The 15,878-nt window shown below is 36.6% G+C and overlaps 1 protein-coding gene across 9 annotated transcripts in view; it reads left to right on the forward strand.

The window, feature by feature from the left end:
- MAP3K7 (mitogen-activated protein kinase kinase kinase 7) overlaps positions 1-14,865 on the forward strand; it is a 47,763-nt gene extending 32,898 nt beyond the window's left edge. For 3 of the 9 annotated variants that reach the window (XM_040597492.1, XM_040597494.1, XM_040597499.1), the window contains 6 exons: positions 365-432; positions 6,058-6,166; positions 8,083-8,169; positions 8,994-9,055; positions 9,604-9,719; positions 11,754-14,865. In XM_040597492.1, coding sequence (XP_040453426.1) covers positions 365-432; positions 6,058-6,166; positions 8,083-8,169; positions 8,994-9,055; positions 9,604-9,719; positions 11,754-11,934 — 623 coding nt within the window. In that variant the 3' untranslated portion in view covers positions 11,935-14,865. The remainder of the gene's footprint in view (positions 1-364; positions 433-6,057; positions 6,167-8,082; positions 8,170-8,993; positions 9,056-9,603; positions 9,720-11,753) is intronic. The other 6 variants (XM_040597493.1, XM_040597495.1, XM_040597500.1 and 3 more) reach the window with 3 other exon arrangements.
- The last annotated feature ends 1,013 nt before the right edge of the window (positions 14,866-15,878 follow it).

Consider the following 15,878-nt stretch of genomic DNA (forward strand, 5'->3'; position numbering starts at 1 on the left):
CTGGCAGCCTGTTATCTTCGCGGTCTAGCTTTTAGAAATCCCCATAACGTAACGCACTTGAAATAGATGTCGTCATCAGCTCCTGCCCCGAGTACTAAGCCAGACCAAATACATGTGACAGAAGATGGTGGAGTAGAGTGCAGCAGCTATTCATGTGGTAGGAGTGGTTATTGTATTAGGGTATACTTTTTGTTGACAGGCCAGCGTGTTTTGAGTTAAAATTCTGCAGCTGTCTCTCTCTCTCCCTCTCACTTTCTCTCTGTGGATTTGTACAAATTCCAAGCTCCTCTGCAACAGTCGCACCCTTCTTATTTTGTTCTGAATAGATTTCACTGGTTTGTTTTTGTTTTGTTTTTTTTCCCAGCAGGAAACGGACAGCAGAGGCGCAGATCCATTCAAGATCTTAGTGTTGCTGGAACAGAGTCCAGTCAGGTAACGTCTTTCTTGTCTCTTCTTTATCTTTCAGTAAAGTCAACACCAAATCTGTACAGGGAAACCGGTCTGGAAATCTTCACCTTTTGATGCTTTCATAGAAATGATGTGGAAGCTTGGCAGACTGTAGTGTCATTTGTATTGCATTTAAAGGAGATTCCATGAGGGCAATCTATGAATGAGCTCCAGATGAGAAGTGTTTTCTATATACATTAAGCAGCATTTACATTTTTATGTACGCAGGTTTTGTGTATCACTTAATTTGGCTGAGGACAGATGTTATGCAGGAAAGCCTTTTCACCTTTCTATATGTAGAAAACAATTGTAATTACTATATATGATCATCTGAAGCAGTTATACACACCACAGATTCACTTTCTGCATAAAAATAAAAAGCATGTTCAGTAGTATTATTTATCATTAATCTGTGAACCCTGAATAGTAACTTACAGTAATATCCCTCCATTTCTTGTGAAGGGTTTACAGGAGGATGTTGTCACACAGTGTTGTGTACAAAAAGACTATCTCAGTAAGATATTTTATAATAACATTGCTTCTTATCTGGTATTGTAACGACCATGGTAATAGACGCAGTGGTATTCTAAATTGAATTTAAACTAAAACCAAATTAAACTAACAACTTGTTAAATGAGAGCAGTATAGCTAATGCTTCATTCAGATGTGTTTATTTTGTAGTTTTAATTGCTTTGTTGTCAGTTTCAGTAATTCACAGGATTATTTGGTTGTTAGTGTGAATTGGCAATTTTGAGATCCCTATTATTTGGATGTAGGAAGCTGGAGCTTAGCTTATATGTCAGGTTAATCAGGTTTCCATATTAAACAACCCACTCCGATTATCTAAAGTTGGTGGTAATTTTTGGGGTGTGTAGTTATCAGTGAGATCAGCATTTCATCCTTCTTTAATTCTGTGGAGTGTGATAGCCACAGAAACCTCGGCAGTCCCCCAGGTATTTTTAGTTAAATTTACTATGTGCATCTATCAGAAAATAACAAATGAGAAATGTATTTTAATATCTTCAGAGAAGACAGGTTTGTTAGAAAGAACTGAATCTGCAAAATTTAGTAAAGAAATAGATCAGGCTGTTTGGTTAATTGTAGAACTAAAATTAATGCAAGACTGGGGGGGGGGGAGGAAATTAAGCAACAGTACATCGGTTATACCAAAGTGCACTGATCGATGTATGAATGTATTTAATTGTAGCTTTTTTATTCAGAATTTTTCATTGTGTTTCTTTTAATTAATGGCTAATATTTAAAAATACGTAATTTCAGCACTTACTTCATATCTTAATAACGATTACAGTAATCTTTCTTTGAAACCTGTTTTACTGCTTGTATGGATGTTCTAGCTAAATTGTCCTTGTGACCAGGAGGATACAGGAAAGGGGGGGGTATTTACCTTACCAATTTCTGATAAGGATCTACAGAAGTACCAGAATCACACTTATGTGCTTCTGATAGTTCGCGTATTGAAGTCTAAGTGGAAGAATTACAATTACCTGCTTCTGTCCTGCAGTTTTGGATACATTATGATAAAATCTGGAAAACATCATATTTTAAGAGGCATGAAGATTGCATTTTGGAATAAACTTTTGCACTGTCCATATAAATTAATAATGAATTTTCATCCCATTTTTGGTGTGAGAAGAGGGAGAAAAGTCTGCTGAAACTAATGCTAACTTTTGATATCTGTATGTTTATATATAAAAAAAACCAAACCACAAAATAATTAAGAAAGCAAACGCAATGTCATTATGGCAAAAGACTTGAGATTATTCTTTATGCGTTTCTATAGCTCTGGACCTCACTGCCTTAATTTTTTATTAAAAATCTTGAACTGCTATCTATATAAGTAATCTGCTAGCCAAAGCAAAAGAGACATCTGTGACTATTGTAGCTCTGGTCCGTTATATCATATATCCCCATATGCACCGTACCATGTATAGGTTATAGTTTCTAATGTGAAAAACCTCTTCCTCCTCCCTCCCTTCATTGCAAACATCCTTCTTCCCCGCATTCCGTCCTCCTTTACACCCACCCTGCTGCGCAGGCTTCTTCACTAACGCCCGTGGCACTGCACGCCTCGTCAGCCCCTGTCCGGCTCAAAGCTGAAGGACTGCCGTGGTGCCGCTTGGCGTCTTTGAATTGCTTGACTGGCACACTAAAGCTGATCAGAAATCTTTTTATTAAACGTGGTTTTCCTGAAAATTGCCACGGTGTCAATAGAAAATGATTCTGCTATAACTATTCTCTTAATCAGGAAAGCTTTTCCAGTTCATAATGGAATTTTTGTTGAGGTGGAGGAAAACACTGGACTGGATAATAGTAAATATACTGCACTTTGGAGCGTTTACCTGAAAGCATAAACCAAGACTTTCGTCTACCTGCTTAACCACTGGTCTGTTTTAATCTGAACTTGTTGTGTGTTTTATGATTGTGTGTATATTTTATTTCTGTGTTGTACTTCTAGCAGAATTTTTTGTGGGGGTTTGTATGTTTAGTGATTTCTGGTTTGATGTTGTTGAGACACTTAAGGATTTTCCCGTATTGCTTTTACTGACGTTACCAACAGCAGACAGTAATAGTGCTTTGCCGATGATTTTACTACTCAACTGACCCTTTTACATCAACAGTTTACATAGGTAAATATGCTAAGCCAAAGGTTTTGTGTCATTGGATCAGCTGTTGGAGTGGTTTGGTGTTGAGAACATCTATTTAAATCCTGTTTTTACACAGATTTCTCTAGTGTTTAGTGACCTTAGACTGGACCTTACTCCCAGTGACACGAGCAGCACTAATGCAGCCCTCTCTGTACAGTTTGTTTCCATCTATATAACTGTGATGCTCTAGTCATTTTTCCACATATTTTTTTTTACACTGAATTGTTTCTTCTGCCTTCCCATTTCCCTGTACATGCATTTTAAAACATTGTACTGTGCCATCTGTCCAGCACTACTGCTCTTGCTTAGGCACCTTTGTAACACAAACAGATGTGCAGGCTCTGAATTGCAGCCATAAAAACTTTTGTGGGCTTGAAGGAATACAGCGAACCTGCTGTTTACACTGGATAGTATTTACAGATATTTTATACAGATGCTGAGAAACGTACTTGGCATTATCACTCAAACTGCAGGTTGTGATCAGATGCCTAGTAAAGTATCCATGTCCTTGTTTTTGTACCTTCTAGTGGACCGGTTGTTCTGGTACACCGTCCTTCACAGTGCTATCGTAATATCAAAACTACCTTTTAAACTTTTTTTTTTTAGTAGTAACTGTGCTGGGTCTCCATAACTCTCACAGTTTACTTTGAAGTGGAAACAAATTTATTATATTAAAGAAAAACATGTACTGTATTGAACAGTTGAGGAGCAAGGTCAGAATGCATGTGCTTACATGCATGCAAGCAAAGTGTGATAATTCGGGGCATCTGGTACTATACAGATGAATCATTCTGTCCATGAGATTGTTAAATTGGTCACATACACACTTTTGTTTTTTTCACAGCAAGGTAAACATCTGCAAATGAGGCTGTCTCCTCATCTGTAGTAACAATGCTTTCTTTAAGTTCTCTTCTTTAAATTTCTTTAAAAGGCTAGTAACAATGATTTCTTTAAATTGGGTTGCCCATTTAAATTAAACTTGAGGGGGAGGATTATTCCTCAGAGCACACCACCTTTTCAAGACTGAAAGTCTTTGAGAAATGGAAGCTGAGAAGCTAACAATGCCCTGTGGGTTTGGCCACCTGGCAGAGATGATTTGAAAGTAACCTGATAACAGTTCTGTTGAGTGTACTGAGATACCTGGAGAAAGCAAGGATGAGTACCTGTGAAAGGGGAGCAGAAACTGATGCTGAAGAACAGTCAGTCGTCACTGCCTTACCTGTCAGAGGGGCTGGTGTCCAGGAGACCTAAGGCATCTCGCTTAACACGCACTCAATTGCTGTAATTTAATGGGTCTTCAGTTTTGGGAACTTCTCTTGGACCTCGCAGTGCTTTAGACAGGATTCATATCCGAAGCATTCATTCCTATTTCTAGTATTCTGTCTAAACAATGTTATCAAGGAATACTTTTATTTTTTTCTGTTGATGGATCAAAATGATCTGGTACAGCAAGCAATCTAGTACAGCATTGAGAAGTTACTGTAACTAGAGTCCTTCTCAGGTACCCTTTGCTATCAGCTGTGGATACTCAACAAACCTCTTTTTGCTTAAAGGACTTAAACACTGTTAAAAGCACTTGCACTGTCTTCTGACCTTTCACATCAGCGTAGTGTGTTTATCATTCATATCTGAGGACACTGACAGCAAGCAATAAGCTTGACAGCTTAAACCTTGCTTAATATCAACAAAGACTTGAAAACAAAAGCTTTTTCAAAATGTCTGATGCCATCATCCTGATAATATTATCCGTTGGATTATTTCTGCACTAGTTTATTGCCCTGTTTCAGGCTACTAACATAAAAACACTAAATGGTTAATAAAAATTACAGGACAAATATAATACAGTTGACATAATGGATATTTCAGTGTGTAGAATCTTGTTACTCTTTGGATTGTTACTTGACTGAAATCTGCCTTTTAAAAATTAAATTAAGGTAGGATATTTGGAAATTAGTCATGAAGAAATATGGTTTCTAGGTAATGCATATTTGAATACTTCTTTTGAAAAATAGGGACATTTAATTAAAACTTTTCATGATAAATACACCATATTGAAAATAGTAGAGTTGCAATAGGATCTTTTCTTTTTACTTCATTTTTTTCCTGCGAAACTTGCTGAGGTTTATAGTCTTAAGTCCTTTACTGTGTTAATTTTATGTCAGTGAAGGGGTATATGAGGTACAAGAAAATATATATTGTAAATAATAATTCTGAAAAAGAAGCTCAGTAGAGTAATGAAGTCTGTATTATGGTTTTGCGCTTTGGCAAACAAAAGAATTAGAGGAGTCAAGCTGTATATAAAGGAACTTACTACAGAATTTTGTTTTAGTTCTTAATTTGCTTTGTGACAGAGAATGTGCTCATTTTCTAATTGCTTTGCTTTAATTGACTGATCCGATATATTTGAACACTTTTTTCATGTTTTCTGAAGATGAACAACATAACCTCTGCATCAACGTAAGAACCAGAAGAAAGCTGTAGATTAATACGCCACAGTTTAGCACAGTTACTGAACTGCATTTCTTTAATTGAATGTAGTTCCATTCATTGATTAAACATTGGAGACAAACTGTATTTCTTCCCTACGTTATGAAGCTGCTAGATATCACAGAATGGTGGTGTGAAAATTACTAGGCAATGTGTTCACGCTTCTATATAAAAGATCATGAACACATTGTTCGGCACTGCTTTTTATTACGCTGAATAGCCAAGTTATATCCATTTCTTTTTATGTGGTAAAGGTGGAGTAGAAATGGGGATGAAATTATCCCTGCAATGCATGTAAAGTTTATCAAACTATCTGGAGAGCTTTCAGGGTAAAAGGTTTTGGGAGGAGGGAGGATTATAGGTTGAGGTTTCTTTACATTTTTTTAAGTCAACCCTTCAAAAAAATCCTCTGTATTTTTTTCTTGTTATTTTAATTTATTTTCTTTTATCCCTTCAGGAGAGTAGAAACAGCAGTAGATCATCTAGTCCTAGTGTGAGAATGATCACTACCTCGGGACCAACCTCTGAAAAGCCAGCTCGTAATCCATGGACACCTGATGATGCAGGTAATCCTTTGTTAGTTAACTTTTTGCCTGTAAAAAATATATTTATTTGATTATGATGTGGGGTATGTGCTTAGACATTAACAAAGTTAAGCAGTGAAAGTCACAGTCCATTTTAGTTCTGCTTAAATTAAATCATTACATTACTGCTTTGTTTTGCACACTGGCTTTAAGAAAATTTTTTATAGATTGTAATAAGTTACATAAACCTGTAAGCGTTCAGCTTGTAAGAAAGTACTGTACATATACAGTGATAGTATTTAATGTCAATCTTTTACCACCAGTTTTTGACTGTAGTATGTTTTTGGGGAATTAGAAGAATAGACATCTTGGAGCTTTTTAGTCTTGTGCATTTGTATTATGAATGCACAGTTAGAGCTTTCATTGCTCTGACTTTTCGAATGAAATGCTAAGTAGGTGAGTATCAGCTGGCATAAGTTAATTCTATTTTTTATCTTTTTAATTTTGCTTATGCAGAATGTACATGTGCACACAGTCTTACTGTTTTTAAATGAACTAGAATATGTCTGCAGAAGTGTTGTAAATACTTCTACTGTTGTATCACTGTTCTTTTGTTATGAACTAGGATTAAGAATGAACATAACTTAGTAGTTGAATTCAGTTTTTAAAGTCATAATGCACTCCATTATAAAAGGAACCAGTACTAGACTGCGTGAAAACAAGGGATCCCCACAAATTCCTTTTTCGAATATAAATAGGAATTATGTTTTTGTTACCAAAATATACATGTTGAATCTGAAACTTAGTCTCAAGCTGGTACCTCATGGTGCCTCAAATTCTGAAATCTTTTTCTTGTGATCTGTTTCATCTTTGGCTGATCAGACTTTCTCATTCTTTTCCTGCAACCAACTGCAAAATGGAAACTCACACGTGGACTGACTCTTGCACAAGTATATATATGTATATATACAAGTATACATATGTGTGTATATATATATATATGCACACCTGTATTTTACCAAATATAAGGTGATTCTGTGTGTAAGATGTGTACCTCCCCAACACCCCACCCCGTTTTAGTGGGAGGAGGGCTACGTGCTCTTGTATTTTGCTTCTGTACTTTCTTCTTTCTGTCCATTGTCACTTTGCTGATCACACTGTTTACCTTGTCACTCGTAACTTCCCAGAGCCCTGGCCCACTGCCACAGCCCACCCTGTGCACTCTTTTGTGCAGCACGGGTCCTAAGTTGGCTTTAGGCAGTGAGCATTTATGGGAGTCTCTGCCTCACGCCAAAGCAAGTTCTTACCCAATTAACAGTTCGTTGGGAACTGACGTTGCGGATCATATGCCAGTGCAAAGGCAGTTTGTCCCAAGTCTTTGGCCTTAAAAGCAGCCCAGCAGTGAAGTCAGGTCTCTTTTCTGGCCCACAGAAATCCCTCACCTTATACTTAGGTAAATACGGTATGTACCACATGTATGTTTTTTCGTGTTAGGTTTATGCAGTCCATGAACAAAGAGTTGTTTGAATTTCTAAAGACATAAATCATTTTAGTTTTCTGTTAAAGAAGGTACATTTTTAAGTTGATGAGCCAAAATGATAAAACGAAGATGCAGCAGCCAAATCTGGTCAATCTCAGGAAAAGTTACCATTCTGTGACACAGTGCTGAAATGCTCAGGAATGTCATCTGAAGTATTTTGCATGCATTGATGTATTTGAAACATTGCAATAATTCCTTTGCTGTAGCAGTATTCCGTATATGGCAGTAGTCTAATTTAGGGAAGGACTTTTTATATTGTTCTCATTTAAGATACTGTGGTGATTTAAGTCTCTGGTTTTAGGGTTGTTTTTCTTTTTTTATCTTTTTTTTTTCGTTACCACCTTCCAGTTTCCTTACAAGCATACACTTAACCACTTTTTCTCCATTCCCACCCTCTTATTTCTGTTTCCTTTTGAAGCTGCTCTTGGAGATAGCATAGTCTTTGAGGGCAACACCTTAGTTTCTCTACCACGACTACTCTGTGGCAGGTGCTTTTGGGGTATGGGTAAGCAGCCCCTTTTTTTTCCCACCTACCCTCCTCCATATAATCCTCTAGTAGCAATAATGCAGCTATAAAATCAGTAGTTTCTCCATGTGTCTTTACTCCTGTGTCTCTTAAAGCTTAACAGTAACCTTGTCATCCCCAGCTGTGGGCTACCAAAAGATAGAATCCGTAAGAATTCAGAACATGTTAAATCTGGAATGAAAGCACTAGAGAAATCCAGAGTGACTGCAGTGTAAGAAGAGAACAGCCAGGCCCAGGGGACAGATCGGTTATTGGGTTCTATGCTACCCACGAAGCATCTCTACAGAGCAGAGAAGATGCCCTAGAGCATGTTGTGAGGAAGATACTTACAGACCTCACTGGGAACAGGTTTCAAAACTGAGCAGGAGGTTGTGCTTATTTTATTTTGGCAGAGCTGGTTTGCACAGCTTCTAATTTTAAAATCATTAGATGCATGGGCTGGCTGGCTGATCCTTCATAAACAAGAATGAAATGGCAATTTTTTTATAAATAGAGAACGTGATTGCAAACTGTACAAATATAGTATTTTTAAAATCTGTATGCTGTTATATGGCTTCTAGGAGTGTAAGATGATAACCTTAATCTTTATTTCTTCTTAGTGTGATAGACCGTACTTTTGAAGTTCTTAACTTTATTAGAAAAACAAAATGATTCATCTGCCTTGGGATTGGAACGCTGCTGTTTCCATTTGCCTTTCCACATTCAGATTGTGTATTGTGAAATGATTTAGAATTCTTGTTTTTGTCCTGTAAGAATAGAATTAACTCTGAAAACACATTAAAATTTTCTTGGTATTGTTACAGAGACCAATGGGTCAGATAACTCCATCCCAATGGCATATCTTACATTAGATCATCAGTTACAGGTAATAAGTGCTTTATTAGATCCTTTATCCTGCATTTCATTCTAACGTATAAATTTTGGGCTGCAAAATATAGTGCTACGTATTTACCTGTGTTTATATTCTTGTCTAGCTTTCGACCAAGGCTAAAAAAGATATATTATGTAATCTGAGATTGGTTGACTCAAATTTGATCAAGCTATTAAAAACAAGCCCTGGGAAACATGATCCCTAAAACCAAATATAAGCTGAGTTTGACTGTCAAAATAAGATGTTATTTCTTGGAGTGTTATTGAATTATATTGTTGTATACACTTTATTTGTTGTGTGAGGAATTAAACACTACTTGGATTTTTGTGACAGAGAGAGTGTCAGATTAATAACTGCAGATTTGAGGTTTGAGACAACTTTGGCATCAGTGCACTAACATTTTCCAGGGCATGGTTTAATGCTTATTTTTAAAAGCTTACTGGTTTTTAAAAGATGTTATAAATACACTGCAGAGACACTGCAACACACTATATGCTAAGATATCAGTTCATTAGTTTTTAACATGTCTGATTTATTTTCAGCCTCTAGCACCGTGCCCAAACTCCAAAGAATCTATGGCTGTGTTTGAACAGCACTGCAAAATGGCACAAGAGTATATGAAAGTTCAGACAGAAATTGCATTGCTGTTGCAGAGGAAGTAAGTGAAATGTATTTAACCTTTTATGTTCTGTATGTTTCTCTTAAACAGAGTCTGTTACCTGTGACTATTATTTCTGGCTTTCTGAAATAACATTTCATAGGGCATAATTATTTTCCAGCCTTAATCTCAGAAATACTGGGCTTCTCAGTACAGGTGAGATATTTAGAGCAGGTAATTGAGAAATCTAATCAATATCAAGACTCTTCTAGACAAGTCCTACTTTCATGTGTGTGGCCCATCTGTGTGTGTAACAAACTAGTAATGTTAGTTTCTGTCATCTCAAATGAAAGACCTGGACTGTTGAAAAACCTTGGAATTTTATTTTCAGTGCTGTCCAGTTAAAGATTTTAATTTGCAGATAATCACTTGGATAATGGGTCATAGACTCTTGAATAATATGTCACTGTTAACTCATTTTACGGTTAGCTTTTGTCTTATATCTGACTTCTGTCAATCATTGCAATTACTACAGTTTTATCAACACACGTCCTCTGTTTTTCTGCCAGGGGTTTAGGGCCTGATACTCGAAAGCCATTGAGTACCTTCTTACCCTTGTGCGCTAGAAATAGACTCTTTCCTCTTGCGTGTGTACGCATATAAGCGAAACAACTGCGTGTATTGTTGGATTAGAGCCAAAGTTACTGCTGATTCAGAACTTCAGTTTGCAATACGTTTTGTTGTGTTCTGCTGCTTAGCATTTCAGTTTGCTGATGCTGGGGAGCACTTCTGAGAGGTCATATATACTCCTGTGCTAGACCAGGTAACCAGCTTGTGTCTGAGCCGCTGCAGGCAAGCTGAGGATCTCGCCTTGGTGTTTGTGGAATAGCTAATGAGAGAACTGTGTATATAAACCTCTCATATATTAGAAACAGCATAAAGAACAGGGGAAAAAAGTACTGTAAGATTGACCTATCATCTATTCGGTTTTGTCGTGACATTCTGCGAACAGTTTTTTTTTCCAAATGCAACTCGAATTGTTAGGCTGCATTAGAAGACACTGAAGCTAGCATGAAGATCTTAATTTTGGTTTTATTTTTGTTGTCTCCAAGGATCAATAAATTATATAAAAATGTGTATCTGTTTCAAAACTGTTAATTCTGTACCTTTAGATTCCTAATTTAGCTTTTTTTCTGGAAGTCTGCATACACATTTCTCTGAAACTTTCTTCTTAGAACATAATTGCCCATATGTGTTAAAACAAAAAATAGTATTGTGATTGATGAATTTAATGCTGGTTAAGGTAGTTATTGGTTCAACCTTTATAGAATAATTAAGTTTTCTTTAACTGTAGTTACAAACCATATGGCAACAATTAATTAACATGAACTTTCTCCTCTACTATTTTGTTGCTAAAATATTGCTGGCAGCTTGCCTTCTTGTCACCTCATAAACAAATAGTAAAACAAACTGCTACATCAGTTTTGCCAGATAATTTATAGCAAGTTTATCAGTGTGTTTGTTCCTCTAAAATTGTTGCTAAAAAAACATACTGAACACTTATGGCATAAATTAAGTGAAATGACAGTTACAAAAATAATTTGCTTGATTCTGCTTTTCCACTGCTTTAAGAAATTCAAGTCCAAATAGAAGACAGCACTTCACTAAAAAGCTATCAAAATTATTGCAGTTTTGTCTTTTAAGTTGCCTTTTGTGTTTTCAAGTGTAAATATAGCTAAGCAAAGTTAGAGTTGAATATATTTCTGAAATTTTCTATAGATCCTTAGATGTTTGACTGTGACCTATAGAACTACATCTGAAAGACATCATATGAAGGACAATTTTAGAGATTGAGGCTAGGGCTTGCAGCTATTTTAAAGTTTAAATGTGGATTTGATTTGGAAGAGAATTTTTCCCCAGACTACACTAAAGAATAAGACTGCTTTTTTGTCAGCTTTTTTTTTTTTTGCACAAAATGTCACCAGCCATGAGTTCAGACTGATAATCAAATACTGATTTGAAACACGTGAAGTCATCTGTACATAAATAGAAGTAGATTACAAATGACAACTTTTTTTTTTTTTTTTTTTTTAGACAAGAACTAATAGCAGAACTGGACCAGGATGAAAAAGACCAGCAAAACACATCCCGTCTGGTACAAGAACACAAAAAGCTGTTAGATGAAAACAAAAGTCTCTCAACTTACTACCAGCAATGCAAAAAACAATTAGAGGTCATCAGAAATCAGCAACAGAAACGGCCAGGCACATCATGATTTCCTGGGACCTTCCAAATGAAAAATATGCACAGAAAAGACTGATATTTTTTTTATTGTTATTATTATCCCTTATTATGACAGCTCATGAGTGTTATCTTCTTGGTGTGATCTGTATTTGTCTGCTACACTTAACATCATTTAATTTTCTTTTTCCTATGGTGAACATCCAGTTCAACAGGTTAATCAAATAAGGTGAGAAAACAGTGGCTTGAATTAACCAACAGCCCTCGATTTAAAGCAAGAACAGTGGCTGTATGCATGCTCCTTGTGTGAAGGCTAGCCTAACAAGTGTTAAAGTGGCTGCTAAATTGTAAGATCTGGGTTTTAGTTTTTGATGTTACCTCGATAAGAGCAAAACAAAAAGTTTCCTGTTTAAGAATGGTTTTGTTCCAGTGTCTCATCTCAGACTATCAATATAATGATTATTTTCAGGACTTAAACATGCACCAAGGTGATGTTGGCTGACCAGAGTAATTCATGATGCGTTAGTGATGCCTTTTACCTGTAGACGTAGTATATTTTTTTCCACATTCAAAATGGAAGGCAAACTGATGCCAGCATCCTTGATTCAGTGCTTGATAGCCCTGCATTTTGACTAATATATTTCTTGTAATCTTGCATTCATAAAATATTTGAAGTTAAAGGCTGTATTTTCTTTACTTTCTTGGGGGGAAGGACATGCAGTTTCATTTAGTTACCAGGCAAAAGTTAAAAAGGTGATTCACTATGCAAAGTTGGTCCTTTGTATAAAATAGAGAAGCAAAAATGTGTGAAAGTGTGTTTTTAAACCTTTAAAGCTTTTGTCCCTGTGTAGTACCTTTGGAAGGAAATTCAGAAAGCAAATTAATAGAAAACTTTAAATACTTGCTCCCGTTACACCACTTCTTGGATTATTTTTTTTCTTACAACTACTTGCTGAAAAGCATTTACCATAAATGTAAATGAGTTTGGTTTAGATAGGGAGAGAAGGGTTTGGGGAAATGAATTTATTTTAAATAGCAAATTATGAAATGGAGTTGAGTATGCAAATAGCAGAAGCTATTAAGAAAATGAGGAGAATGGCTTAGATCTCCGTCAGGAATCTCAGTTAGTCCACTCATTTGAACATAGTTCAAAGGAAGTCCATCACGGAATGCCTGCTGCCTTTGTAACTGAAGAATTGCATTTAATGAACTCAAGCAGAATATCTAATGATCGGTGTCGTTATTTACCATTATTACATGGGAGAAAATAACTACTTGTTTACATTGCAGATTGATTATTTGGATTATGAATTAACTTTTAACTGGTACAAAAATGAGGCACTTCTAAATATAATGAGAAATTATTCCTTCTGTAAGCTCTTGGTGTAGTCAGTTGTGGCCAGGGTTTTAATAACACCCTTTTGCAAAAGGAAAATAGAAAACTGAAGTTTAGCTGCTGAGCCCTCAAAATATAAGTAATCTGAAATTTGACTTGTGCTGACTTCAAATTAGTAAGTATTCGTAAGAGCCCACGAGCGGAACTTGGAAAAACATTAAGGATGAAAACCTCAACGGTATTTTCACTTCCCCTTCCTGCTTACCTGATTAAAAAAAAAACATTAATACTGTTGTGCCTATCTGTGAACAAAGATGATGAACAGTTTACTGAGCAGTGTCATCCTGTCTTGAAAACAAATGTATTGTTGGCAAACCTTTGGGAGTTAAAAACCCTTCCCTCATTTCATTTAAATAAAGGAAGGGTTATCATTCTCAAAACCTTAGCAGATAATTTGATTAGTTAGCTGAAACTGATATTGGGATCAACTTAAGGGCATGCATATTTATAGCAAAATGTAATTGGCAAAGAAAATAACTGTAGTATTAGGAATAGCACAAGTTATTCAAAGCATTGCTGCTCACAAACGTCTGTCCGCCTACCAAAACGGGCACGCTCGGTGATCGCGTCTGCTGAGGCAGGAGGTATTGCAGCATAAATACTAACGCTCGGCTTCAGGTATGTGGTTGATAATTGCATACACAAAATCATTTCCCAGGACATTTTTTACAGTTTGTCTTGGCGTAAAGCAGATACACTTAAGGCCAATCAGTATTGCATATGAAAAGTCACTTTGTGGCAAAGTTTGAATAATGAAAATGAATGCAATGCTAACTTAATGGTACATAATACAGAAGTCTGTTTTAAGCGTTGCTTATGACTTTTCAGGGTTTACGTCAGAAAGAGTCTCAAATTGTAAAAGTAGTACTGTGCTACCATGCGCTGTTGAACTGGGCTTATTCGACAGTTAGGTCATATTGCTCTTGTAATTTTCAGAGGGAATTCGGAGTTTGGCCTTTTGCCTTCAAATTGTCCCATTCTTAATTCCACCAAAAATTTTTAAAATATTTGCCCAGATTTCTCAGTGAAGTGTTCTGTGTGGCAAAATCTGTGTATCATTTCAAAAAAAAAAAAAAAAAGAAAAAAAAAAAAACCAAACCACCCACAACAGAAAACCACCAAAAATCCCACCAGACTATAAGGGTAGAATATAGCTGTTTGGGCTAAGAAGAATTTAACAGCTTGACTTTCAGTGACCTTTATTATTTTCATAAGGCTCTCATTTTCAAGATGTTTACAAATGTACTTTTATTTTTCTGTTAAGCGATCTGGAGTGTTCAGGAATTTTTTTCGTGTACTCTTTTGTGCAGTTAAAGCTGTTCCTCTAATTCTGGAGGTAAAACATCTAGTTTTGTCTGGGCACTGCCTTCTCAGAAAAGGTAACAAGCTCTGCTTTTTGTTGCAGTACGTGTTCTGTAAGATATTGTGTAATTGAAAGTATGCTTCTGTACACTGTGCAGTTCTGCCAAAAATGCTTTTTTTAGGCTTTTTGGTTTGTTTTCTTTCTGATGAGAAGTTGAAGATTGTAATTCAAAACTTGTATATAAAATGGTGAATGATTTCATATGATTCAGGAATGAGCAGTGTGGCTTTCTGCTACAGGGTTTTATTGCGTTGTCAGGAATCTAATTAATAAAAGCTGAGAGACTTCCACAAACATGTAGTAATGCCCCAACGCTTGCCAGGGCATCCTTTATCTCCAGTGGAATCCCACACAGGGTGGGGGATAATCATCATGCAGTTGTTCCCACCACCGAAAGAAAATTCTTCTGCTATTAGCTCTTCCCTTCCTGTGTGCAGAAGCAGGGTGTAGGATGAATAGTCCTACTCATAACTGAGTATCAAGATATTTTAAGAATGCCATATCTTCCGTACGGATGTTCCACAAAAAGATAAGTGCTCATCTTTTGTTGTTCCAGGGAATGGGAATTTGTCCAGACTGAACTTCTCTGTTTTGTTCGTAATGGATTTTACTGCTTGAGAGTTTCCATTACCGTACCCCAGACGGAGACAGTCCCCCTTAACTGTCTCCCTGCCTGTGAAGAGCACGGAATTGTGCTTCGGATCTGATCTGAGCTGCTTTGAACAACTCTGCTGTTCCAGGTGCCCTGCTCAAACCTGCAGGGAAGTTGGAAAGGATAAGGGCAAAAAAAAGCGCGGCACATTCAATCCCTCAAAATACAGATTTCCCTGTGGCAAACTAGTTGGAGACGAGGATCTTATCAAAGTAAGCCCGTGTACGTGTATATGCACACATACACACTGTTGCGTACAGTGCGTATAGGTGTAGAGAGCTGCATGGATCAAGTCAGAATTGATAGGTGTCTTTTTTTTCCCAAAATCTGACCTTCCTGTAGTTAGCTTTTATTTATTTTAATAATGTCGCTAGATGACTGGTGCTCTTAAGCCTTTGAGGATCAAGTTCTATAAAGGCAGGTAAGTATAGGTGAGTATGTGAGAGTGCATCAGTTATTTTCTGTGCCCATGTAACCCTTTTCTACTTGCAGGGACAATTCAGATCTCCGGCTGCACTTGGAGAGATTTGCTACAAATGTTTTTTGACTTCAAACCTAGATCCTGAC

This window comes from Falco naumanni, chromosome 6 (assembly GCF_017639655.2).
Source record: "Falco naumanni isolate bFalNau1 chromosome 6, bFalNau1.pat, whole genome shotgun sequence".
Classification (NCBI taxonomy): domain Eukaryota; kingdom Metazoa; phylum Chordata; class Aves; order Falconiformes; family Falconidae; genus Falco; species Falco naumanni.